Raw genomic sequence first — 26,889 nt, forward strand, 5'->3', positions numbered from 1 at the left:
CAAAAGTATTCCAAAATAAAAGGTTTATTAAGAAAAAAAATAAAGCATCAGGGAATAGCAGTCAGCCGGGGCTGATTATAAATAATAAAACTTCCGAACACCCAGGAGTGATGCTGCAGGTCTGGGCTCTGATAATTAGCAATGCGTGTATTTATGCTAAAAGAAAACAAAATGGAATTTCATTCTCATAAAGATCTTCCAGGTAAGTAAGGCTGATGTAGTCCCCATTCAACAAATGAGTGAAACTCTGCAACAGCGAAGTTAAAAGACCGCCCAAGATTCTAACTGAGCAGAGAAACCAGAACTCCTAATCCCAGATGGATCATCCTGCTTGTCTGCATGGGGCACTACAACAGCTGAGTTCAAAAGCTTCGCAGGGACCTGCCTGATGTCCCCGAGTAGGTAAAATCCATCCACGTATTCCAAAGGCAGCATAAGTGCCCTGTAGTCCAACTGGAGCCCATAGGAGAGGGGGTTGGGTTGGGGTTTGTTTTCTTTTTAGAATCCAGCTGATCCCCCAACAGCCCTTCATAGCTGTGATAACTAACTCCTTTCTTTTGTCTGGAACTTCACTGTTGACAGAGCTCGTCCACATTCCTTATCCTGTGTAATCCCCACAAGCACCCTGTAGTGTGAATCGCTGTTAATCCACTTTATGGATTGGGAGACTAAGGCTGGTTTACTGCTGATTCAGACAGTGGTAAAGGCGAGGCTTTGGGACTCTAGTACACTGCTGTTCTCAGTGTTCCCAGGCCCAAATTGTAGGATGAGCTGGCTCCACCTTTATGTCCTCAAAGTAGGTAGGGCCCTGGCTCAAAGGCAGTCCTGTGGCAATATCCCCAGGACCCCATCATAACAATGCTCCTAAGCTGGGGTGCCTGGATGGTTCAGTTGGCTGAGTGTCTGACTCTTGATTTCAGCTCAGGTCATGGTCTTGCGTTCCGTGGGTTCAAACCCTGCATTGAGCTCGGTGCTGACAGTGTGGAGCCTGCTTGGGATTCTCTCTCTCCCTCTCTCTCTGCCCCTCCCCTGCTTGTTCTCACTGTCTCTCTTGAAATGAATAAATAAAAAAGAAAAATGCTCCTAAGTAACAGATTTCTGTGCCCTTTCCATTAGGTACTTTAGCAGGGGTATGTATAAAACAAATGTGTGCTTTGTTCCTGGAAAATTTAGCATCCAGGCATTATCCTGTTTCATTCTTCATTAACTTAGACATTTGGACTTATTTTTCTTCAGATAATTACCAGCATTAGGGAGTAGCAATCAGCCAAGGCTCATGTTAAGAAGGCAAGACTTTCAAAATAATCTACCAGTTATTAATTGTGTATATCCACTAAAACCAACTTCGTTTGCTTAAAAGAGAGAGGGGCGCCTGGGTGGCTCAGTCGGTTGAGCGTCCGACTTCGGCTCAGGTCATGATCTCGCAGTCTGTGAGTTCAAGCCCCGCGTCGGGCTCTGTGCTGACGGCTCGGAGCCTGGAGCCTGCTCCGGATTCTGTGTCTCCCTTTCTCTCTGACCCTCCCCCGTTCATGCTCTCTCTCTGTCTCAAAAATAAACAAACATTAAAAAAACAATTAAAAAAAATAAAAAAGAGAGAGAGACAAAACAAAACAAATACTTCAACTTCTTAAAATAGTGTATTTTACTGCAAATGAATATTTGGCCTTGGGTCCCTACTTTTACACCAGCCTTTAAAGTAAATTTCAGCTTTACATAGAGGAGCCTCATTTTTCTCATTGGAGTGTTTGCACCCTGAATTCCTGGCACAGCTGTCCTGCTCTGTCAGTGCCCACCAGCACTGGAACACGAGTCTCGGTGACATGCAAAGAAAAAGCAAGTACATGGGACATGTGGTCAGCTCATGCCAAGAAATCAACACAGGAGGAAGCTTTAAAGTTTATGTGTGTTGAGAGAACCACAGCCCAGCTGTGGGTTGCAGATCAAAAACGACCCTATTCAGTGTGGTGAAAATAATACTTAGCAAAATGTTGAATCAGGTTCTATTTCCTGCCCTAAACCCAAATAATGGAACCACGTGAGAAAGCATGTTATAAAGGATCTGCAGGGAGGTCAGAGAGGACTGCATAACCCTGCCCAGACGTAAGGAGGGCCACCCTTGGCACCTTCCAAAGGCCATGGGAGATTGCCTGTAAGAGTAACACTATTAAAAACCAAAATTTCATTCAGGAAGAGAGAAAATAAATACTAATCATGACCATGTCCAAGCAATCTTGACACCCTTCCCCAATATTTGATCATATTACACCCAAACATTGCCTTGATGTCCTGTTTGAGCCATGACCCGTCAATTTCTTCCTAAGTGCACAGTTTCTGCTGGGGCGACAGATGGCTGGCACCTTGTCCCATCTAAGTCATTCCCCCATGCCTTCAAGACTGTTTTCATTTTGGTGTGCCCACCGATGTGCTAGGGTGTTCTAGAGTGAAGCCCAGATTTAGCACTGGAACAGTGACCAGAAGGACAAGCCTAAGTCCTCTTCTGCACCCTTGGCAGCAAGGGCACACAGGAACAGACCCAGCCCCTGGTAGCCTTGGTCTGCTCCACTGAAAGGGACGATCCCTTCTCTCCCTGTGTAAGAGAGAGCTGCTCAGGGACCCAGTTGTAGCAAGGAGGCCAAGGGGAGCCTGTTGATGGCAAGTGATCTCTTAGGCTGTATCTGCTCGAGTCTACAACAACTACTAAGGCTTGGAGTTTAGTTTCGGTTTAGTCATTCAAATGGTTGAATCATCACAGGGGGGAATCATTCAAGCCCATTGACTGATCGGTCATTCAAGTACTTCTGAGCAGAGGTACCACCTTAATGTCAATGACACACATTGACTTATTCTTAGGAAATGTGGCTTGGAGTAAGAATGTGCAGAAGTGTGGCAGACCCCCAGACTCCAAAAGCCAAGACCCTACTGGGATCCTTCAAATTTAGAAGATGGATCACACTTATTTGCTATTTTGAACTAAGCGAAGAATATAAATTCAGCCATTGCCTTGTGGCCAAAAGGCTTGGGGTAGAAGAAACAAACCAGGAAGAAAACTTAAGGAGGAGTTCCAAGCTGGGAAGATGGTGTTGGGATGTTAGCCCTTCTCAAATCTCAGCTTCAAGAACATGTACCTTATACTTGTACCCGTGATGCTTAGAGACGGTACACTTGCCCTTCACTTCCTACAAATGCAGTATGGCTGCTTTCCATGCTGCTTCTGTTAAAGGCTTCTTTTCAATGGACACTCAGATTCCCTATTCTTCTATTTTCATTTTCCCAAACCACCTGCATCATGGCATCTGAACAGATGCTCAGGTACCAGAAACAAATACAACACGAACTGGGATTTTAGGGCATAGGACATTAAAACATGCTTGAACAGGGAAAGGGAGGTAGGGTGTCTCAGTTCCTTGGACTCGTCTACTACCCACAAACTCTTGATTTTTTTTTTTTTTGTAAGGAATTTGAGAAGGAATCTGTGGTTCCCTCACCCTGGTCCCACTTACCCAGCAAGGCCCATCTGACTTGGCTACAAGCAAGTGATGAGGTTGTGACGCTTGGCTCTGTTCTACAGGCTGAGTGGAGAAGCTGGTATGGAATGTAACCACAGGCACCCATCCCATCAGGGTGGGAAGGGACATCTCCTATTTGGTGGCTTGGGTGAAGAAGCTGGGTGTTATGAAATAATAGCACAATGGAGTGGTCATACAGAGAATGCAACAGAGTCAAATTTTAAAGTCTCCATTGATTTGAAAGCATCCTCAGAACTGGTTTTAACCTTCTTTCACTTCTGTAGAACCCCTTGGTTCACCTGCAGGAGACAGCAGGGACCAACTAGAATATGAATGCATCCTGGTTCACCTTCTCTTTCCAGAGCTGGAGACCTCACACAGAGAGCCAGGGAAAATATCAGTGCCAACAGATACTAAGAAAGTGGGTTCTCTCTTTTCCCTTCCCCCTGCCCTTTACCCCTGGGCCCAGCCTGCTCCTCAGCAGCATAAAATGCATTGTTGAACCTATAAATGGACACCACTCAACTGAGGTTAAGAAAATACAAGTGGGATTTGCTTTCTTCAGTTTGGCCAAGGACTGTGAGGTCACCACTCCTGCAATCCTGGTTTCCACGTGGCAGCCACCTGGTCAACCCTCATGCTTTGCCCCATACTACAGTTTTGTGTATCTGGGGAATGAACCAGCATCATTCTGTTTCTCTTATTCAAGGTCAACTTGTTAGAACCACAGGAGAGAGCAGTTTGTTCTGCTGATCTCCAGCCCCTGGGTTCTTCTGGCAGCTGCATTATCCTGGGCTCCTTGGGGTGATATTTGAAGTGCTGGGTAACTAGGGCATCCTTCTCCATCCTTTCTCCATGAAAGTCTCAGGGTTCACCCCCTTACTCCAGGATGCACAGCGAGAATTTCCCACTGGCAAAATGTGTTCCTAAGAGTAGCTGTGTTATAATAAAAAGACCTTTTAGGAGATGGAATTCAGCTCTGTGTAAGCAGGCAAGGCAAACCGTGTCACAGTTAAGGACAAGGTGGGTTTTATTATGATTCCATAATAATACAATTTAAGTGAATTACTGAACTCAAAACAGGAATGGTCCCTACTATATCCATTTTGTTAGAAATTCATATTCTAGCTAGAAATGAATATTTTTTTACAAAATAAAACGTGTTTGTAGCTGCTTTTCTTTTTCTGATGCTGTTACCTTTTTCCTTTGATTTTAGAGACTAGATATTGCTGTGGCCTTCTCTATTCCTTCTGTCTTCTGGGGGACTCAAAGCACTTGGTACTTAGTAACTACACAAAATAGGGGTGGTCCCATTTTAAAGCACAATGGACAGGACTCACTTGTGAGAACCCATAGGTCTGTCCTTCCCTGGACACTGGTCATCCCCATCACAGAACTACCAGGCCTTAATTCTGTAACCAAATTGGCTATTGCTGAGACAATGTAAGAAGAATATCCAGATCAAGTGTGTGACTTTTTGTAGGGTCTTTTGGGATACGGGTGATCTATTTCTTAATCTGGGTGATGGTTACATGAGTATGTTCCTTTTGTAACAATTTAGCAAGCTGGTGTATACTTGTTATTTCTATCTCTGCATGCACGTTATGCTCCAACTAAAAAGAATGAAAAGAAGAATCTTCTGTTTTACTTATATAAAACCTTTTGTTGAAACCTAATCTGAAATTTATGCTGACCATGATATGGGGAGGGTAATTAAACTTTTTATTTTGAGAGATCATAGATCCACATGCACTTGTAGGAACCAATACAGAGATATTTCATATTATTTTACCTAGTTTCCCCCAATGGCATCAGCTGCAGAACCATAGTACAATATCACACCCCAATTTTGACATGGTATGGTAAATATACAGAGCTTTCTCATCACCACAGAGGTTCCTCCTATGTCTGTTTTATAGGCACACCCTGTTTCCTTCCCTTGCCTCCCCTATAATTCTTAGCAAACACAAATCTGTCCTCCATCTCTATCATTTTGTCATTCCAAGTTGTGCAAATGGGATCACATAATATGCAACCTTTCGGGGCTGACTTTTTCCACCCAGCATAATTTTCTAGAAATCCATCCAAGTTGTTGCATCTATCAGTAGTCTGTTTCTTTTTATTACAAAGGAGTACTCCATGGAGTGGATGTAGCACAGTTTGTTAAACCATTCACTCATTGAAAGACATCTGGTTTTCTTCTAGTTTTGACTATTAGGAATAAAGCTATTATAAACATTTGTGCATAGGTTTTGGTATGAATATAGGTTTTAATTTCTCTAGAGTAAATGCCCAAGAATGTGTTTGCTGGGTCAAATGGTGGGTACATGATGATTTTTTTAAAAAGAAATTGCTGAACCGTTTTTCAGAGTGGCTGTAACATTTAACATTCCCACCAGCAATGTAGGAGTGATTCCATTTCTTCATGTCCTCACTAGCCTTTCATGGTGTCACTATTTTCTATTTTAGCCACTCTGATAGATATATAGTAATATTTAATTGTGGATTTAAGTTGCGTTTCCCTAATGGATAATGATGTTGAACATTTTTTCATGTGTTTATATGCCATTTGTATATCCTCCTTGTTGAAATGTCTTCTCTGACATCTTTTGCCCATGTTCTAATTGGATTTGGTAGTTTGTTTTTTTTTTAACTGTTGAGTTTTTAGAGTTCTCTATATATTCTAGATACTAGCCCTTTGTCAGATAGTTTGTAAATGTTTTCTTCTGGCTTGTCCTTCTATCTTGACATAGTCTTTTTTCCAGAGTAAAAGTTCTTAATTTTGATGAAATCCAGTTTATCAGTTTTCCTTTTATGGATCCTACTTTTGGTGTATGTCTCATAATTTTTCACATATCCCTAGGTCCTGAAGACTTTATCCTACAGTTTTTTTCTAAACTTTTTCACTTCTACAGTTTACATTTCGGTCCACAATTCATTTTGAGTTAATTTTTGTATAAGTTAGGAGATTTGGGTTGAGATTCATTTTGTTGGTCTAAGAATGTCCAATTGCTCCAGGAAAAATTTGTTGAAAGGTTATCTTTCCTCCACTGAATTGCTTTAACATCTTTAAGCAGTTGGACATATTTGTATAGTCCTGTTTCTGCAGTCTCAGTTTGTTTTTTTTTTTTTATTTTTTTGCAGTCTCAGTTTTGATCCATGGATCTATGTGTCTATGCCTCTGCCAATATCATATGGTCAGTCGTGATTACTGTAGTTACATAAATCTTGAAATCTGCTGAATTTTTTCCTCTCACTTTATTCTTTTTCAAAATTGTTTTAGCATTTTCTTTCTTTCCCTTTCCATGTAAATATTAGAATAATCTTATCTATATTATTTGAAAAATCTTGGTAGGATTTTGATAGGAATTATGTTAAATCTGTATAACAGTTTTTGGAAAAGTGACATCAATTCTATACTGGATCTGGGGTGTCTAGGTGGCTTAGTCGGTTAAGCGCCCAACTCTTGATCTCTACTCAGGTCATGATCTCACAGTTTATGAGTTTGAGCCCCTCGTTGGGCTCTGAGCTGACAGCACAAAGTGTGCTTGAAATTCTCTCTCTCCCTCTCTCTCTGCCCCTCCCCCTGCTCTCGCTCTCTCTCTCAAAAATAAACATATGAAAATTATGATGCTAAGTGTTCTAATCCATTAATATGGTATGTCTCTCCATTTATATAGATTTCCTTTCATTTCTTTTATCAGCACATTGTTGTTTTTGACATACAAGTCTTATACATGTTTTGTTAGATTTACACCTAATTATTTATTTCTTTTGTTTTTTCGAGAGGTTGTAAATTGTATTGCATATTTTAAGTGTCTACACACCCATCACTAGTATGTGGAGATACAGTTGATTTTTATTTATTATTCTTATAATCTATAATCTTTCTGAACTTACTTATTAATTCTAGGAGTTCTTACAAATTCCTTGGAATTCTCTACATAGACAAACACGTCATCTGAAAATAGGACAGTATTTCACTAGATATAGGATTCTGGGATGAGGGTTCTTTTCTTTCAGCACCTGAAGGCATTTTTGGCTTCATGGTTAATAATTAAAATCCATTGTCATTCAAATTGTTTTTTCCCTTATAAGTAAAGTGTGTTATTTCTCTCTACCTTCAAGATTTTTTGGAGGGGGTGGGTCTTTAGTTTTCAAAAGTTTAACTATGATGTTCCATGTGTGGATTTCCTTGGGTTTATCCTGGGTCAGGTTTGCTCAGCTTTTTGAATTTGTTGGTTTCTGTCTTTTGGCAAAAATGGGGAATTTTTTTTGGTCATTTCATTAAGTGCTTTTTAGTCCTACCTCCCTTTCTTCTACCTCTGTAACTCTGATGACACTTAAGTTAGATATTTTTTTTTAATCACACAGGTCCCTAAGCCTCTGTTCATTTTTTTTCAGTCTATTTTCTTTCCATTGTTCAGAGTCATAATTTCTATTGTTCTGTTTTCCAGTTTACTGATTCTTTCCCCTATCTCCTAATTTTTGCTGTTGAGGATATCCACTGAGTTTTTATACAGGTCATTATATTTTTCAGTCCTCACATTTCTATTTGTTTTTTTGTATTTCCTATTTCTTTGCTGAGATTTTTTTGTTTGTTTGTTTCAAGTGTGGTCATATCTGATTGTTGAAGCATTTTTATGAAGGTTGCTTTAAAATCTTTGCTGGATAATTCTAGCATTTCTGTCATCTCAGTATTGGCAACTATTGGTTGTCTTTTTCTTCAGTTTGACTTCTGATTGAAACCTGGACATTTGGGGTATTAAATTATGAAACAGTGGGATTTTGTTTAAGCCTTCTGTTTTTGATCCAGTGCTCCAGTGGGAGAAAAGGAGCATACTACCTTACTACTGCCCTATAGGGACAGAAGTCAATTCTCCATTCAACCTCTGCTGATATCTAAGGGGGGCTCCTTTTTACTGTTGGGTGAGGGTAGAACTTACAGTTGCCAACTGGGCCTCCACTGATACCTTCCTGGTGGTGAAGGGTAGGAGAGCTTCATTGCTGCTCCCCACATTGTCTCCATTAACACTGGCAGTGTCTTTGCTATCACCATGCAATGGTTAAATCCTTCCTTTCACTAGGCCTCCTTTACAGCACTCCATCTGGAAGAGGAAGGAGTGCATCTCTATTGCCAGGTGTAGGTGGAAGCCTAGCCTCCCCATGTGGTCTCCACTGTCATGATGGCAGACACCTCATTACAGCCTGGCAAGGGTGGAAGACTAAGCTCCCCACTCAGCCTTGAGAAGACATGTTGATAGAGCCATAGTCTTCTATGGTGTTTGGCTGGAGTAGGGTGGTTATTGTCTAAAAATTTTCTGCCTTGCTTGACAGCCCCTTTTGACTGGAGAGGACATGCTTTTGTTGGGGTTTATATCTGCATCTATTAATGTTCTTGGGTTGACATCTTCTTTAACTCTGAGTGTGGGATATATGAGGTAAAAAGGAAACCCAGAGAATTCACCACTGTCATTCCTCAGCTCCCCATATCCCTCAACAGACTGTTGTCTTCTCCTCACATTTGAGTATTCTTATGTTTGTAATATATATATGACAAAACCTGAACAAAACCCTTTTATATATATATATATATATATATATATATATATATATATATATATATAAACTATATATGGACTATATATGTATTCGAAGTGGGCTTTGACTATGATTTTTGAGAAGAAAAAATGGTATCTGATAGAATGTTTTCTGGAGAGCTTCATGATTTCATTTGAACTCAGACTGATGGCCTCCCTGGATCTTCAATTTTTTTAGTCCTTTTTCACTTGAACCATCCCCAGCCCCTCTGTTCTCGTGCTGAAGAGTCTGCCTGCAACTGTTTCATCCAGTGACAATATCTTACTTTATCTGGAGGATTCTTTCCAGTCCTTGCTGACCTGAGAACCATACAATCCTGATTCCTATAAGCCCAAGCAAGAAATTTTCCTAGGAAAGGAGTTAACCTATCTATGGTAAAATGAGAAAAATAAAATATATTGAGTTTTTTGTAATGAAAAATAGTTTTTCATTAAAAATGTCATTATGTTCTTCCTACTTTTTAGGTGCTGAATGTTACCATTTAAATAAAATAGTGATAGTGGTCCATTTTTTTGATATCCTTACTTGACTATATATATATATATATATATATATATATATATATATATGTAGGCAATTACATGTTGGTTTGCCCCATATTGATTTTTTCCTTTCCTTTTCTCTTCATTGAAAAGAAATGAGGTCTACTTTACATATACTGAAGTATACAAATATTAGTGGTACAGTTCATTGAGTTTTGACAAATAAAATTGTAGATTGTATAATGTACACCCCATCACCCAAGAGATTTCCCTCAGCCTGTTTCCATCAATCCCTCCCTTTTGCCCCCAAGGTTCTGACTTTGTCATTACATTTCAGTTTGGCTGCTCTAGAGCCTTACAGGAATGGAAGCAAATAGACTCTCCTTTTGCTCAACTTGATGTTTATGAGATGTTCAGTAGTTCATTTTTTCCTTTTTTTTTTTTTTCTGAGTGATATTTCACTGTAGAGATATCTCCCAACTCCTTCTCTTTCCCAAATGATCTCTCTAGGCCCCTGCTATATCAATCTTGAGCAATTGGCCTTGTTACCTCCAACTGACCTCAGCTGCATCATTCCATGGGTATTAAGGTACAATGTCTTATTTATACTCACTATGGAAAGAAAAAATAACTGAAGACTTTAAGACTTACTTTTCATTTTTTTCTTGCATTAGAAAACAATTAAAAAATTGTTTATTCTTCTGTTGATTGACATTTATGGTATCATGGATCAGTATTATTATGAATAAAATTGTCAGGATCATTTTTATACAAGGTTTTTTTTGACATGTTTTCATGTCTTTTGGTGAATACTTAGAATAGTTGGTATGGTAGACATTTATTGAACTGTTTAAGAACCATAAACAGTTCTTTTAAAAGTGATTATATCATTTTACATCCCCACTAGTAACATATAAAGGTTCCATTTTTCCACATTCTCATCAACATTTGGTGTTGTCAGTCTTTTAAATTTTAGCTATTTTAGTGGATGCGTAGTAATATCTCATTGTGTATTAATTTTCATTTCCCTGGTATTTAATGGTGTTGGGCACCCTTTCAAGGTGCTTATTGTTTCTTCTTATGTCTTAGTCTTTTGTCCATTTTTAAACTGTGTGTTATTGTTGTTTTAAATATTGAGTTATAAGACTTATACATTCTACATATAAGTATTTGGAATTATCCCAGTCTGCGGCCTATTCATTTTCTTAACAGTATCTTTTAAGAAGCTGAAGGTTTTAAGTTCAATGGAAAAAAAAAATTGTCAACTTAAAATTTTTTGTCAGTGTCTTTGGGCCTTGTCTAAGAAATCTTTGCCTAACTCAAGTTTGCAAAGATATTCTCTCATGCTTTCTTCTAGAAGCTATGTGATTTTTGCTTTTACATTTTGGTCTATGTCTTATCTCAAATAAATTTCTGAGTATAGTATGAGGTAGGGGTTGAAGTTCATTATTTTTTATACAGTTATCCAAGTGTTCAAGCAACATTTGTTAAAAAGATTATCCTTTATTAGCACCTGGGTGGTTCAGTCAGTTAAGTGTCCAACTCTTGATCTTGGCTCAGGTCATGATCTTAGAGTTCATGGATTCGAGCCCCGTGTCAGGCTCTGCACTGACAGTGTGGAGCCTGCTCGGGATTCTCTCTCTCCCTCTCTCTCTCTGCCCTTCCGCCACTCGTGCGTGCATGCTCTTGCTCTCTCTCTCTCTTTCTCAAAATAAATAAACTTAAAAAAAAAAAAAAAAGATTGTCCTTTATCCATGGAAATATTTTGGCTTCTTATTAAGAAAAAATTGATCATGTAAGTGTGGGTTTGTCTCTGGGCTCTCTATTCTATTCCACTGATGTACTTATCTCCTATTTTGCTAATTCTGTCTTTATTATTATATTAAATTTTATACCAGAAAATGTAAGGCCTTCAGATTTTTTATTCCTTTTCAAAATTGTTTTTTGTTATTCTGAAAACTGCCTATTTCCATACATATTTTAGAATTAGCTTGTGAATTTCATGGAATAAAGAAGGGGACAGCTAGGATTTTAATTGTGATTCCATTAAACCTATATATCAGTTTGGGGGGAATTGATGTTTTAACAGTCCATGAACATGGTATGTCTCTTCATGTATTCAATTCTTTCCAACAATGTTTTAGAATTTTCAGTAATAGAGTTCTTGAACAGATTTCATTAAATTTATTACAAAGTGGTTTTTTTTTTATTTTTCAAAGCTATTGCAAATTATGTATTTAAAATTTTAATTTTCTATATGTATGTTTCATATTTAGTACACACACAATTAATTCTTGTACATTGCCTTGTATACATAAGCTCACTAACTCACCTAATAGTTCAAGCATTTTATTTGTAGATTCCCTGAGATTTTCTAAGTACTCAATCATGACATCTAAAAATAAAAAGACTTACTTCTTTCTTTTCAACCTATATGTTTTATAAAGATCCCACCAAGAGTCAAGTTGAGCAAGGGCTGCTTTAATTAGACCAAGGTCATTGTCCCTAGTCCAATTCCCACACACCCCCCACTCCCATACTGCCTTTTTTGTCCTGTCAGCAGTTGAGCTGGGAGGATGTTAGACTATAGTCTGTGATATCTTCGATTCTCCATTGGGTTCAACTTCTGGTTGTAACTATGGGATCAAAGTTCTCTTGAATCTTTCTACATTCTAACTAGAAGTACAAGTCCTCCCAAATTTCTTTCAAAGCATCAGGACACAGTGTTTTCAAATTACTGCTTCAGGTCCTGATTATTTTTGAAGTTTTCATGAAATATTAGTTAAAGAAAAAAACGAGGAAGGATTTTTCTCAAATATACCAATCATGCATATGTTCATGTTAAGAAAATAAACTAAATTTTTTGATATAAAACATTACTTTTGAAATTGTTTGGGTCCATGAAATTCAAAGCTCCAGGACCCACTGCCACAGAATTTCTCCCTAATATCTTGGGTTTTACTGTTATGTTCTGGCAGTTTGTGGGGCTTCTGTTTCTTGAAAAAAATTTTGGACTGAAAATTATTCCTTCTTGGGTATGCTTACATTTCTTTGGGTCTGTATTTACAAGGTTGAACTATCAGTTGATTAAACTACTGTATTCTTTTGTCTGAAAAGGTGTAACGCTAATAGGTGTGAAGCTTTATTATAACCACCTAATTTAATATTCTTTCTAGTTTCACGTAAATGTCTTTGTAGAAAATGCTACCAAGAGCGGCATTGTGGTTACTTTAATTCCATTGCCAATACTTTTATATGGTTTCCTGTATTCTAAAGGGAAAGCTATATGCACTTTTCTTCTTTTAAAACTTTTCCTCTTATGAATCAGTAGCAGCGTGAATAAATGTCAGAAGTTCTTATTAAGTGGTTAAAGTTGATGTCTCTGTCTCAGCATTCTTGTTTTAGGTAATGATGATTAAGCAGACTTCATAATGGAAAATGCCAGAGTGTTAAAGAAATTTTTTTTCTTGCTGAGTAAAGAACACATGATAATAGTAATATTTGTAAATACTCGCCTTGTGCCAAACTTGCTTAATCCTTATATTTTAAAGATAAGAAAGGTAATCATGGCTTCGAGGTCACAGCATCAGGGTTCAAAAGTCCCACTCCTTTACTGAAATGGGCATTGTCAGTAATATTTAGAAAATACCAGGATTGTGTACTCTCCAGTTGAAAAATATTGTGATAGGAAGAACATTTTGAAGGTTAATTTGTCTCTCCTCAAAATGAACTCTTGGGGTAGGTGAAATGAGGTATTTTGTTTTTGTTTGTTAAGGAAGGCAATTTCTCCATTCTAACATTTCAGATTATACTAAATATTTTTATTAGCTGAAGAACTAATCAAATAAAGTATAATTTATACTGATTCAGAGAAAATACTAAGCCGGAGTCCTGATTATTTAATGCAACCACAGAATTTCATTTCTTGCTAACGGAACTTGGCTGTAGAGAAAACCATGGGAATGTACATGTTCTTGGGACCAGGAGGCCCAATATGCTAAGCTCTGGCAGGCTTGAGATGCGAGCGGCCAGTAAAAACAAGAGCTGAGCTCCCCTTTCCAGTGGTTGTTGGGTAAATTGAGAGAGTTAGAATCATCGCACGTAGTGTGCTATTATGCCCCCATGTGAGTGTTTCAGGTATGTTTTTCTTTACATTTACCACTAGCCAGGCATTTGGGCTAAGATAGCAAATTAGCTATTACAGACCTACCACTGTGACCCTTTTCCTACAGAGGCTGGCAATTCTTTAGGAAAGGTGAATGGATGGGAGAGAAGATGTGAAGATAGAAGATGTGATCTAAAGATCACAGCCTGCCTGTGTGAATTCAGTGAGTTTGGACGTCTCCACAAAAAGTAGTAATAGCTGCAGATTGAATTTTACTGGATTGTGACAGTTTTCACTGACCATTCTGTGACGATCAGCATGTTTCTCTTCTGAAGGGATTTGAATTGTGTTTGGTGACTTATGGTACGGATCAGAGGAGCAGAGAGGGCCTGTAGACCTGTGCGGCAGAGTTCATCCAGCTTCCTGAAGAAGAATCTGCAGAGCAAGTGGCCCTCCCTTTACAGGAAGAAAACCTGTTTCCTTGAATACCCTTGTGTCTAAGCCCCACTGGCCCGGACACAGTTTCTGGAGACTTGGAGGCTTATCCTTCTCAGGAAGGGCATCCAGATCATCAGGCTGGCCTTTTTGTATCATGGCAGCTGGCTCTGAAGCCAAGGCCCTCAGCACCTCCCTCTAGTGGCAAGATCCTAGAGGCCCCCTGGGCTGCCCATTACTGCCCTAGCCCTCTTGGGGAATCTGAGCCAGCATGGCTGGCCAGACCCACATTCCCCACACTCAGCACATATGGAATATCGATTTTGACTTAGAAAGAACATCAGGGGCCACACGTTTGGACAGGGGCAGAGGCATTTCCTCATGGCAACCCTCTACCCTCCAGAGATGGAAACAGGGGGGGACAGGGGGTAAAGATGGAGGCAGAATGGGTAGACGGGGCTGTAGAAGCAGAAAGAAAGCTCTGGATTAAAACCCTGGTTGTGCCAGTTATGAGGTATGTTACTTGGAGCAAAGTTAAATGACATGTTCATGTTCCTTCAGCTAACACAGCAACTATTTCCCGATGGCCGTACTCAGGCAGTCAACCTGTAACCAAGAACAGAAAGCTTGAAAGAGGCTTAATTAAGTTATGGTAGGCCAAATAAGGGGGAATGGGAAATGTGGTGATTCAGTGAAAGGTAATGAAGAGCGTCAAGTGGAAAGCAAGATAAATTTGCTTGGCCCAAGCAGAAGGGGCAGATTGTGCTTGGGTTGTAGGTGAGGAAACTAGTTGTGGGAACTCCATAAATCAAATTCTATTAAAGGACTCAAGTTCACAATCAAGAATTTTACTTTAAAACTAAACTGAGTAGCAAGTGGAAGTGATTCTGGGCTTTTCAGAAGAAAAATGATCAGATCAAAACAACACTCGAGAAAGGTAATCTTGTGAGGCAAGAATCTGAAGAACTTGGTGAGGGTTTGAATCAGGAGGCTACAAAACAAGAGTGGAAAGGGTTCTCACACCAGATTTTTAGTATAACAACAGAGCAGAGGATTATGGATGACTTTTCCACGGAGGATAAAGACAGACAACAAAAATAAGCCAACCTTTCTCTTGTTGAGAGATTTTAGCAGTGTGCCTGAGGGACGCCGATACTCATTTTATTTCACACTCTTAACAACCTTCTGGAGAAGGTGGTAGTTACTAAAATGCAGCAATACATTTTGCTATTGTTTCATTCACACACATGTGGACACACACACACACACACAATCATTATAAAAGCTTTCAGACATATAAAAGGGGCCCAATTCATACAATAAGTAGCATCGTTGTACCTATTCCCTAGCTTGTCACTTCCAGGCTGCCATCACAGCACAAATGGAACCCACCCACTCGGCTGATGAATGGCATTATGTGTTGATATATGACCTTTCTCAAGAAGGATACTCTTTAAAGCTGTTTTAAACAAGGAGCACGTTACGCATCCTAGAATAAAAAGAGACCTCCATTTGGATAGAAGTGGCAAATTATGGGTCCCTATACATGGGCTGGATTTCCACATACTGTCACACTCAGACCCCAAGCTTCCATGTAAATAGACAAATTCATATTGAAACTTATTGGTCTGAGTTTCTCGGGAGACTTTAAAGGCCCTAATGATAGTATTGGGGGGGGGATAAAGCATCAACAACTCTTTTGCTGCCTTTTGCAGTGTGGGCTTCACATAATTAATTACCTCACTCTATCCTCCCAACCAATTCTGAGGTCAGACCTCTAACCTACACTTCAAAATTTTTGTCATGTTTATTTATTTATTTTGAGAGAGAGAAAGAGCGCAAGCAGGGGAGGGGCAGAGACAGAGAGAGGGAGAGAAAGAAACCCAATACGGGGCTCCAACCCACAAACCGTGAGATCATGACCTGAGCCGAAATCAAGAGTTGGATGCTTAACCAACTCAGCCACCCAGGAGCCCTTAATCTACCCTTTATAGTAGACAGACTCCTGGCCATGGAGATGAACCCTGTTGGCCACCTTGTTTAAGAAATCTCTGGGAGTAGGGAAACACTGCAGTCCCATGAACTAAAGTCATAGAGATGTGCTAGTCTATCCCATCATACTAGCTGACTCTGGTTAGGTCTGACCAGGCCCTATCTGTTTCTCTCTTCTAACGGTGCAGGAGAACCTAAACGTTTAGGAGACTTGGAATCTCCAGTTGCAACGATTTTCTGCCTTGCCCCCCCCCCCCCATCCCTGACACTTTGATGTTACGGAGTATTTTTGTAGGAAGCTCAAGTCCCTTGTAGAGACGGTAAAGGCATGGCAGATGGGTTATATAAGCCAAGTCGTGGTGATTTGCCTTCTATACTGGGTTAGGAAAATGGGGTGGGTGCTGGTGCGCGGTGGGACTTCCACTCTGCTATTCAGATTCTCTCCCAGATACCCCACCAACTGGATAGTCATTTGGCTTTATAAACTTCTCTTTTACGACCTGAAATTCTCTTTCAGTTAAGAAAGACATTGTCCTCAGATAATTAAGAGGGTAGAAGTATAACTGAAGATTACCTTCTCCTCCCCAGCCCCGTGATGGCAATTTGAATTTTACTTATTTTTATTTTTTTTAATTTTTTTAATGTTTATTTATTGTTGACAGAAAGAGAGAGAGAGAGAGAGAGAGAGAGAGAGACAGAGCATGAGTGGGGGGAGGGGCAGAGAGAGAGGGAGACACAGAATTCCAAGCAGGCTCCAGGCTCCGAGCTGTCAGCACAGAGCCTGACGCGGGGCCTCGAACCTGTGGACTGCAAGATCATGACCTGAGCCGAAGTTGGACGCTCAACCGACTGAGCCATCCAGGCGCCCCACAATTTGAATTTTAAAAGGAAAATACCTGGGGTGCCTGGGTGGCTCAATCTGTTGTGTCCGACTTTGGCTCAGGTCATGATCTCATAAGCCCCGTATCAGGCTCTGAGCTTAGAGCCTGGATCCTGCTTCAGATTCTGTCTCTCTCTCTCTCTCTCGCAAAAATAAACATTAAAAAAATCTTAAAAGGAAGATGCCTGTTTTCGTTACCCATTGCCATATAACATATCACCCTAAAACTTAATGGTATAACAAAGCAATTGTTTATTTCTTGCAATTCCATGGGTAGGCAACCTGAGTCGTTCTCTGACTAGCCTTAGGTAGGATCACTCCTGTGGTTGCTGTCATCTGAGCTCAAATGGACTAGAAGGTCCTGGATGGCCTCACTCACATATCTGAGAGTGGGCCTCGGCTGCTGACCGAGGGAACTTGGTTCTTCTCCACATGGTCTTGGGCATCCTCCAGCAGGCTAGACCTGCACAGCAAAGTGGTCTCAGGGTCCCAGGAAGCGAGAAAGGGCATGCATTGCAAGGCGTCTTGAGACCTAACCTCTGGAAGTCACACAGTGTCACCTTCTCCACATTCTATTGGTCGAGGTAAGTCACAAGGCAGCCCAGATTCAAGGGATGGAGAAAAAGGCGTTATCCCAGTGCCCACAAGAAAGGGGCTAACTGAGGGCCATTTCAAGTTGAGGTAAGGGATTTGACACAGAGAACAGCAGGAGGTCCCCTGGTGTTGGTAACAGAGGTGGGGGGCATGGGAAGAGGCAGGAAAACCTTCTGCCCAGAGTCTTTGGAATAGCTGGGGTGTCATTGGACAGCTCATACCTTGAGCATCTGTTGTATAATTAACACCAACACAAGGAAAACTGGATTTTGTTTAGAAGGCTGTAAAGCTTAGATACTGCCCATTCTAGACCATCCTGGTCTCCCACCTGGAATAAGGAAAATTCTGGGACAAAGAGGAAGAAAAGAGACAAGCTACTGCAACTAGGTACGGGTGGGAAGGCAAACTTGTTATAAATTTCCCCCTGAAAATCCACATATCAACTTGCATACCCACTGTCCCTCGAGTGTTGAGCACTTCCACTTTCTTCAAGGTAAATATTCTCAGATCCCCATCCCTGGATAGTTCCAGTGGATCTCATGTTATTATTTTTAGAGCAATACTGCCCATGCTATGCGTTCTTTAAATTTTTTTCTATAAGAATTGGTAACTTGTTCATGCTCTTTTATTTTTAAAGGACAGCTATGCATTGGTGTCTTCTCAAAAGCTGGTGAATTTTCTTTGTAAAGGGACGGGTGGGCTTGGGGTGCTTTGACCAGAATAGTTGGGTCATATACTGGCATAATGGGGAGCGGGGGAGGCCACCATATGCGCCATTTTTGTGCTTATATTACGGAGATATATGTTTGGTAATAAAACTAAACTTTAAAAGTACAGATGTACCTTGTTTTATTGTGTTTCGTGGGTATTGCATTTTATTTATTTTTTTTTACAAATTGAAAGTTTGTGCCAACACAATGTTAAGCAAATCTGTTGACGCCATTTTCCCACCAGCATTTTCTCACCTTGTGTCCTTGTTATCACATTTTGGTAATTCTTGCAACATTTCAAACTTTTTCATTATTATTTTATTTGTTGTGGTGATCTGTGATGAGTGACTACAACTAGCTGAAAGCTCAGATGATGGTTAGCGTGTTTAGCAACAAAACCTATTTTAATCAACATACATATGTTGTTTTTGAGACATAATGCTATTGCACACTTAACAGACTAAGCTATAGTGTGAAACATAATTTTTATATGCGCTGGGAAGCCAAAATATTCCTTTGACTTGCTTTGTTGCAATATTGGCTTTGTATTAGTGGTCTGGAACTGAACCTGCTATATTTCTTTTTTTTTTTTTTAATATGAAATTTATTGTCAAGTTGGTTTCCATACAACACCCAGTGCTCATCCCAACAGGTGCCCTCCTCAATACCCATCACCCCCCCCCCCATAAACCCTGAGTTTGTTCTCAGTTTTTAGGAGTCTCTTATGTTTTGGCTCCCTCCCTCTCAAACCAATTTTTTTTTCCTTCCCCTCCCCCATGGTCTTCTGTTAAGTTTCTCAGGATCCACATAGGAGTGAAAACATATTGAACCTCCTATATTTCTAAGGTATGCCTGCCCTTTGCTTAGTCCTAGGGGACTCCCTCGTAATAAAAAAAAATACCGTATATATAATAATAAATGCTATATTCGCTACTTAAGTTTATTTTTTTTTTAATTTTTTTTTTAACGTTTATTTATTTATTTATTTATTTTTTTTTTTCAACGTTTTTAATTTATTTTTGGGACAGAGAGAGAGAGAGCATGAACGGGGGACGGGCAGAGAGAGAGGGAGACACAGAATCGGAAACAGGCTCCAGGCTCCGAGCCACCAGCCCAGAGCCTGACGCGGGGCTCGAACTCACGGACCGCGAGATCGTGACCTGGCTGAAGCCGGACGCTTAACCGACTGCGCCACCCAGGCGCCCCTAACGTTTATTTATTTTTGAGACAGAGAGAGACAGAGCATGAACGGGGGAGGGTCACAGAGAGAAGGAGACACAGAATCCGAAACAGGCTCCAGGCTCTGAGCTGTCAGCACAGAGCCCGACTTGGGGCTCGAACCCACGGACCGTGAGATCATGACCTGAGCCGAAGTCGGACGCTTAACCGACTGAGCCACCCAGGCGCCCCTTAAGTTTATTTTCTATTAAGGAGATCCTATTTGTAAAAAGTCTTTGAAATTCTTCAACATCTCCTTGATCTAGAAGGCCTGTGTCTGCAGTATCCATCACTAAATCTCCAGTGCCCAGCACAATCCGTACCACAGGACAGGATTCCAGTATGTACTTAGTAAGGGAAAGGACGATAATAATAATGATCATCCCCACAGGCAGAGGTAAGGAAGTATCTGGAATCGGAGTCAAACTTGTTTTTTAGAAGTGATGCCCGATCCTTGGATCTGGACCAATGGGCCTGTTGCAGTCTGCAACAAATGGAGAAAGGGAGAAGGAGGAATATTTTAGACGGCCTCAGAAATTTAGGTTGAACAAAGAATCTTAGCAGTTGACACATGGTCTTCCCCTTCTATGACAGCATTCATCTGTAGAGTGTCATTTGAAGGGGTTGCTCCCTGAACACTTGTGAGTAAGAAAACCCTCCTCTTCTCCAGCCGTTAGATCCTTTTTTATCACTTTATTCTTATTTTTCAAGTTGTGAAGGGGTGCTTGGGTGGCTCAGTTAAGCGTCCGACTTCGGCTCAGGTCATGATCTCATGGTCCGTGGGTTGGAGCCCTGCGTCGGGCTCCGTGCTGACAGCTCGGAGCCTGAAGCCTGCTTCGGATTCTGTGTCTCCCTCTCTCTGCCCCTCCTCCACTTGGGCTCACTCTGTCTTTCTCAAAAATAAACACTTAAAAAATGTTTTAAGAGAATGAAGTTGTGGAAATTGAATAGATTGTGGAATTGTGGAATAGTTGTGGAATTGAATAAATCTGCCTCCTGCAATTTCTATCTCTCGGTGCTTATTCTGTGTCTGGTACTGGCCAGACCAAACCCATACTCTCTTCCATATAACATTCATTCATATAATTGAATCTCCCCCATTGTCGAATATGTGACAAAAATTGGTTGAGTTTCATAATGCAGACCTAAAGGAAACTTATCTTGAATAATGACATTACAATACATAGAAGGTTTAAGGACTCCTACACCATCTCACGGTTTTGAGCTGTGTGGTTAAAGACCTTGAGAGTTGACAGATTAGTCAGGGATTTGTCAAGAGTATTAATTACAAACTTTGAAATCTTGGTCAGTGAAAGTTCATCATAGTGCATCTTGCAAATATGATCAAAGTCTTTTCACTACTGATTTTATGATGCTTAACCACAGTGTGTAAAGAATGAAGGTTTTCATTAGAAATTACTGGTGTAATAGAGCACATTTTAAAGGCAGATGTCTTGTTAGACTATTAAAATTCATGATCTTCCCCTATCCTACCCCAACCCCTGTTTTGGGGACGCCCCCCCCCCATTGTCTCTGAACATCGGAAATGGCATTTTGGACTGCTGTAAGGGAACTGTGCTCTTTACAGTATTAATGTAGCTCAGTAATGACCACTGCTGTGAGGGCAGCTACAGTGGGGCTGGTGTAAGTGTTGTTTTTACAACCATAAAAACTTGGGGGCTAACTGTAATTTGGTGAGTGAAAGAAATTTATGGCTGGCTGAAAACTTAAAAAATGGAGGGGTAAATTGTGCAGCTGGTTATGGGAAAGGAAAGCAGACCCTCCGCCTTGTCCTTGTTGAGTTTTAGAAAAACAACCTATTATTTTTGGTAGCTTTTTTTCCCCCCTGGGAATAAAAAGAAAAAAATGCATTGGCACCTAAACTATGGAAAATGAAATTAAAATACACCCAATGCAGCTCCTCCAAAATCACTAGCTTACATTTCTGCCTCCCTTCTGCCGAGATGTCATATTTGTGTTTTCCAATGGTTATCAGAATACACATGGACATCTGCCAGGTTCCTTGGTGTTCGCCTTAACTGCAGGTTGATTTGCTGCAGTAACCAGGTGTAAGATGCACAGAGATGCCAGTGCTTGGTCTTGGTACCCCCAGTCCCACTGTGCCTGCATTTCGGGAACTATGGCCTGCTGCCAGCCAGGGGTGGGGAGGTGCTAGTCTGGAGAGAACCGGGGCATGTCTCCAATGGGTTCACCTGTCTGATGCTCTTCCTGTTCAATTGCGTCAGCACGCCAGAGGGGGGCACCCCAGGCACTCCAGAGGTGAAGGGGAGGAAAAGGATGGGGACTGGAGGAGAGGGGAGGGCAGGGCAGGGCAGGCAAGGGGAATGCTGATAAAATTCCCAGACCTTGGTCCTGAGATTCCCATCTAATTTGGAGCCCGCCCCCAACCCTGTATGGAAGAAGTGGACTTCTGCAGGACCAGCTGTCACAGACTTAGGAATTTCTAAGATAAGTGTTGTGACGGTTATTCATGACCAACGGCCTCTACCCTCCTGGGTCCCGGGAAATCCCAAGGGAAACTAGTTTCCACAGTGGCTACCTGTGCAGGTGCTTGGGAGTGGGCGCAAAGCCAATGGCACCCCGCGCTGTAAGTGAGCCAACATCTGATCTGTCACTTTGTGTCATGTTTTGCAGTTACTGGATTTGTGCGATTCGGTGAAGGATGATGCCCTAAGGGTGATCTCCGCCTTTAACATTCCACACACCTCCCTCCATGCACCAATCGCCGGAATCACCAATGCGCAGGCGGCCTGGGCATTCTACCCTGCACCGCCACAACCCCAGGCCGGAGAAGGGGCGCGCTCTCAGCGGCCCAAGCTGGGAGCCAAGTTATAGCGGGCGTGGCGGGAAGGGTGGTGGCTCGCTCGCAGTTGCCACGACACTAGCTTCTCTGACGCCTGGAGCTGGGGCCGAGGCCGGCCTGGCACGCGCTGGGCCCTCGGGGATTTTCGGTCGCAGAGCGAGGTTCCCACCGAGGCTGGCGCGGTTCGCGATGGGCTGTTGGGAAAGGAAGCCAGGCGGCAGCCCCGGAACACGGATCCTTATCACGTAACCCGGCCGCGCCCAGCCGCAACCTCTCCCAGCTTAGGCGCCTGATCCCCCTAGACAGTGGGTTCCCCTGCGAACACGCCCCACACCCAGGTGTCGCCAAAGGTCTCCTGCTGTCAGCGGTGATTCAGATTTACAGTGATTTTTGGAAAACGCATTGGTGCTGCGTGGGGGGAGGGGGGGGAAATCAAAGCATAAAAATCAAACACTCGTGGGCAAAGTTCAGCTCAGCAAATGATGCTTTTCCAGTGAATCAGACCCCCCCTTGGAGTCTTCGAGGAAACGCACGGATGTGGAAAGGGGAGCGTGTGCCTGGAGTTTTGCTCTCCGCAGAGCGCGAACTCCGGCTCGTCCTCTCTGGCAGGCGGCTTCCGGACCGTAAGACAACGAGCGGAAAAATATTTTTACCATATGAAATTGTAATCTGTTCTTTAGAGGAGCATAGATACAAAGTTTAATAAAGACATTAAGCGATGGGAAGGCGCTCCGGCTACTTCCGAGGATGGGGAGGCGGGCTAGGGCCGTACATTTCAGTTAAGTCGATTTCGGAACTCGGAGACACCACACCGGCAACGCCTGTGGTCTGGGCAAGGGCTGTAGATTTCCTATCTCATTTTTCAGATCATTGCCCCACTTCATTCTTGCTCCTTTCTCTCAGTCCAAGCCATCCTCCTTACTCCCTCTCCTCCTCTCCTGGCGGAGGCAGGAGTGGGCATAGCTCTGCTTGTGTCTGCGAGGGCGACATCCAGGACCGGACCGGAACAGAGAGCCCACCTGCTCTTCCCACACCGTCCCTTTCCAGAGGACCTCCGACCCCTGTGGGAGAGGGCGGGAAGAGCGCGGGGTGTTCTGCCAAAGCTCCCCAGCACAGTCTGGGCTGCATGAACAGCAGACTCCGAGACGACCTCTTCGTGTCCCAAATAAGTGCGCTTAACCATTTGCTTTCCCTGATGCCTTTGATTTTTTGGTGTGTGTGTGTGTGTTTTACTTTTTGTTGTTGTTGTTTTAAAGTGTTCACAGGGTCGCTAAAGCAGACGACGCGGGGGCGGCGGAGCTGCACAGAAGCAGATGACAACCACTACGGCTTCTGCGTGGTTCTTTTCCTGTCCCCGTCTGCGTCGCCCAACCCCACGGAGAGCTCGGAGCACTAGGTCGGGTTTGGGGCTCCCAGCGGGCACAGGAGTTCTGTTATTTTCCCCGGGGTGCTACTACACCGGGCGGCTAAGGCTCAGAGATCACCCGTGGCCGCCACCTGAGGTCGAGGGCAGCAGCTCCAAGCCACGTCCGGATAGACATCTGGCCTCTGCGTCCACTTCGCCGCGTGCACGCCCTCGTTCTCTCCCTCTTGCGACGAAATCCCGAGGCAGAACCGGCCATGGGTCCTTGAGTCCATCCGGGAACCCCTGGCCTCCCACACTTCGCTCAGGATTCGCGGGAGGATGTGCTGAGAAGACTTTAACCAGGGGCTGTGCTGTCTCGCTGACGTTCCATGTCTGCTTATGCAGCGTAAAACTGACCGAGGTGGCCAGCAGCGGGACAAACGCCTCGCTGACTTGCTCCTCTGCAACTGAGGACCCTTCCTTCTTCGTTGGGGGGTGGGGGGGGGGCGGGGTGGGGAGGTTAGGTGATCCTTAAATTGAGTTTCTTTATTCCGTCCAACCGGGTCTCCCCCGTGGCAGGATGTTCCATCTCCCGACCGACCTTGCCCCTACTCCCCGGCCACGGCCCCTACTCCCCGGCCACGGCTGTCTCCTGGCTGTCTCCTAGCGGTGAGGGGTAACGGTGAGAACTCATAACCCACATTAGGAAAACAGATATGGGGGTGCGGACCCAGAGGTGTACCGTCCCCCCAGCAGGAGTGGGAGTGGGGCCGCGGGCACCAAGGAGGAAGGGGATAGGAGCGCCCAGGGAAAAGGGGTGTGGGGGGGGGAGTACTTCGCTCTCTACACCGCTCACCATGCGCGCCGCCTTCCTTGGCCTCACCGCGCCTCCCTGGCGTCTCTCTGAGAGCCCCACCAGTCTCTAGGATCCTAACTCCCGAGCAGAGTTACCATCCTCTCTCCCACCTGAAGGCCGAGATTCTTCTGGGCCTTTTTTTTTTTTTTTTTTCTTAAAAGGATTTTTTTTTTTTTTTCGAGTTCTTTTTTCATTTCCCTATTTTACCTGCTCTGCGCTCAGCCCCTTCTCGCTTCGGGGCTACGGAACAGACGCCTCCGGGGATCAGCTCCTGGCCTCTTTCTCCACTCGCCCCCCCAAGGTCTCTGCCTCTTATCGGAGGTTCCGCGCGGGAGACGAGCTAGGTGCCCCTGCCAGATGGCAAGAGGAGGGAACCTAAGACAATCACGTGAGGCGAGAGCGAGGAAGGTGAGCAGCCCTGCAGATCGGGGTCTCTCCCAGCACCCCAGACTCTGAGTGAGGAGAGCTTTGAGACCCTCTGCTCAACCTTGGAACTGCGTGTTCTCGGGTCAACCCAGTCCCCGCGTCTGCCCCAAAGAGGCTGAGAGAGAAATTCCTGCAGCCCATCAAGGGCTCGGGGGCGCCTCCTGAGGCCTTCGGCTGGCGGCAGCGGCCCAGCCCGCTTCTGCGTGCCCGGAGCGCCCCCTCTGTTCCAAGCGCACGTCTTGGCCTCTGCTGGATGGGGGAAAGGCAAGGGTACACTTTGGAGGGAGGGGGATGGGTGCACACCAGCCACCGGCAGCCCTAGTCGCTCCAGTAAACACGCCCAGCCGGGGCAGGGCGGGCAGCGCGCGCAGGGGAACCCGGCGGGGCCACCCCCGCCTTTACCTGTCGGAGCCTGAAAGCGCCGCGGCTGCTGCGCGGCGGGGGCGGGGCTTGCCAGCCCGCGCGCCGGGGCGGGACCCAGCGGGGGCGGAGCTCACAGTGATTGGGTGCGGGCGCGGGGCCACCAGCCAGAGCCGAGCCGCAGGGCTGTGCAGGTTTCACTTCGCTCCGCGCAGCCTCCAGGTTCTGATCTTGTAAGAGCGCTCCGTCTCGCGTCGCCGCCGCACCACTGCCACCGGATTCTTGAAGTCGCCCTGCGCGCCCCAGCCCAACTGCGGCCAGCATCGCCGCGGGCTGCTCGCTTCGCCCCGCTCCCGCCGCCACCCCCTCGGCGCCCTTTCCCTGGCCCTCGTCCCCCCAATGTCTGACTCTGACTCTCGGACTGAGAAACGCAAGGTAAATACCTCCGAATCCCCGGGAGCGGGCCGGGTGCCGACGGAACACAAACACCGGAGTCAGATCGGCTCCACCTCCTGCTCCCTTCCCGAGCACGTGCAGGCAGAGATGCACGTACCCGTCCCACTTGTCGCTGGGCGGGAGGCGGCGATCAGGCGGGTCGGGTTCCCTTCCCCTGCAGGTCCAGTTTGGTGAGGGGTCATCCGTGGAAAGGCTACGGGCACTTGGCCGAAGTACGGCTCGGGCCGGGATTCCGCGCGAGGGAGTGGTGAAGCTTCTCAGGGCCGGCTGGGAAGGCAGCGCGTGCTCTCCGCTCTGTCCCGGGAGCTGGGGCCCCGCTCCACGACACTGGGCTGCGGCAGCCGGCCAGAGCCTCGCGGCCGGCTCCCGGAGACCCCCGAGTAGCGGCTGCGCGGTCTGGAGCCTTGACTTTTCTCGGGTGCTTGGGCCCGTTGCGGAGGATTTGCGGAACTGAGGTGGTTATTTAACTGACGGGACTCGGCTTTTCCTTGTGCCCATTCAGGCCGAGGTTTCAGGGCAGCTACTGCGTTCGTTCTCTCGGACGTGTCTGGGAGCCCTGCCCAGTCTGCGAGTGCGCTGCAGACGATACCAGCCGCACCATCCATAGACAGCGGGAGACCGAGGGCTTCCTCCGACTGCCGCGGCCACGCAGTGGACGAGCCTCGAGCAGCAGAACCTGCTGCATCCGGGGGCCGGACTGTCGTAGAGACCCGGGCACCGCGACTCACTTGCAGTGCTGGCTGGCGGTGCGGTGCCCTCGAAGGCCTGTTACTCGGTGCTGGTGCTGGTAGTGGAAGACCCGCGGGACGCTGGGAATGGGGGTGTGAATACGTTCGCTGTCTGCAGTGGCCACGGGTGCGCGCAGATATGCGTGCCAGTGGCCGTGGTGATCGCTTAGATTTGGAGCGTGTCCGCGGCGCACGGGGAGAAAAAGGGAGGAAGTTGGAGGAGGGTCGGTGCTGCAGCTAGGGAGGGGGCGGCCTTTGGGGTCTTCAGCCCAGCCGGCCTGGGCGGGGTCGGCGGCCCGCAGCAAGGACTAGGGACTGAGATCGGCCCTGCGGGTGTGGAGAGAGCGAGGCTCCTGCTTTGTCTCCAGGTG

At 44.5% G+C, this 26,889-nt stretch overlaps 2 protein-coding genes across 2 annotated transcripts in view; both read left to right on the forward strand.

Moving 5' to 3' along the window:
* ACOXL (acyl-CoA oxidase like) overlaps window positions 1-23,072 on the forward strand; it is a 341,287-nt gene extending 318,215 nt beyond the window's left edge. Inside the window, exon 19 of the mRNA XM_058683275.1 lies at window positions 22,179-23,072. Coding sequence (XP_058539258.1) covers window positions 22,179-22,379 — 201 coding nt within the window. The 3' untranslated portion in view covers window positions 22,380-23,072. The remainder of the gene's footprint in view (window positions 1-22,178) is intronic.
* A 2,407-nt stretch (window positions 23,073-25,479) lies between these two features.
* Window positions 25,480-26,889, forward strand: part of BCL2L11 (BCL2 like 11) — a 49,474-nt gene continuing 48,064 nt past the window's right edge. The window contains exon 1 of the mRNA XM_058683269.1: window positions 25,480-25,769. The gene's annotated coding sequence lies outside the window, so the exon portion shown is untranslated. The remainder of the gene's footprint in view (window positions 25,770-26,889) is intronic.

This window comes from Neofelis nebulosa, chromosome 9 (genome assembly GCF_028018385.1).
Source record: "Neofelis nebulosa isolate mNeoNeb1 chromosome 9, mNeoNeb1.pri, whole genome shotgun sequence".
In the NCBI taxonomy this organism is placed as follows: domain Eukaryota; kingdom Metazoa; phylum Chordata; class Mammalia; order Carnivora; family Felidae; genus Neofelis; species Neofelis nebulosa.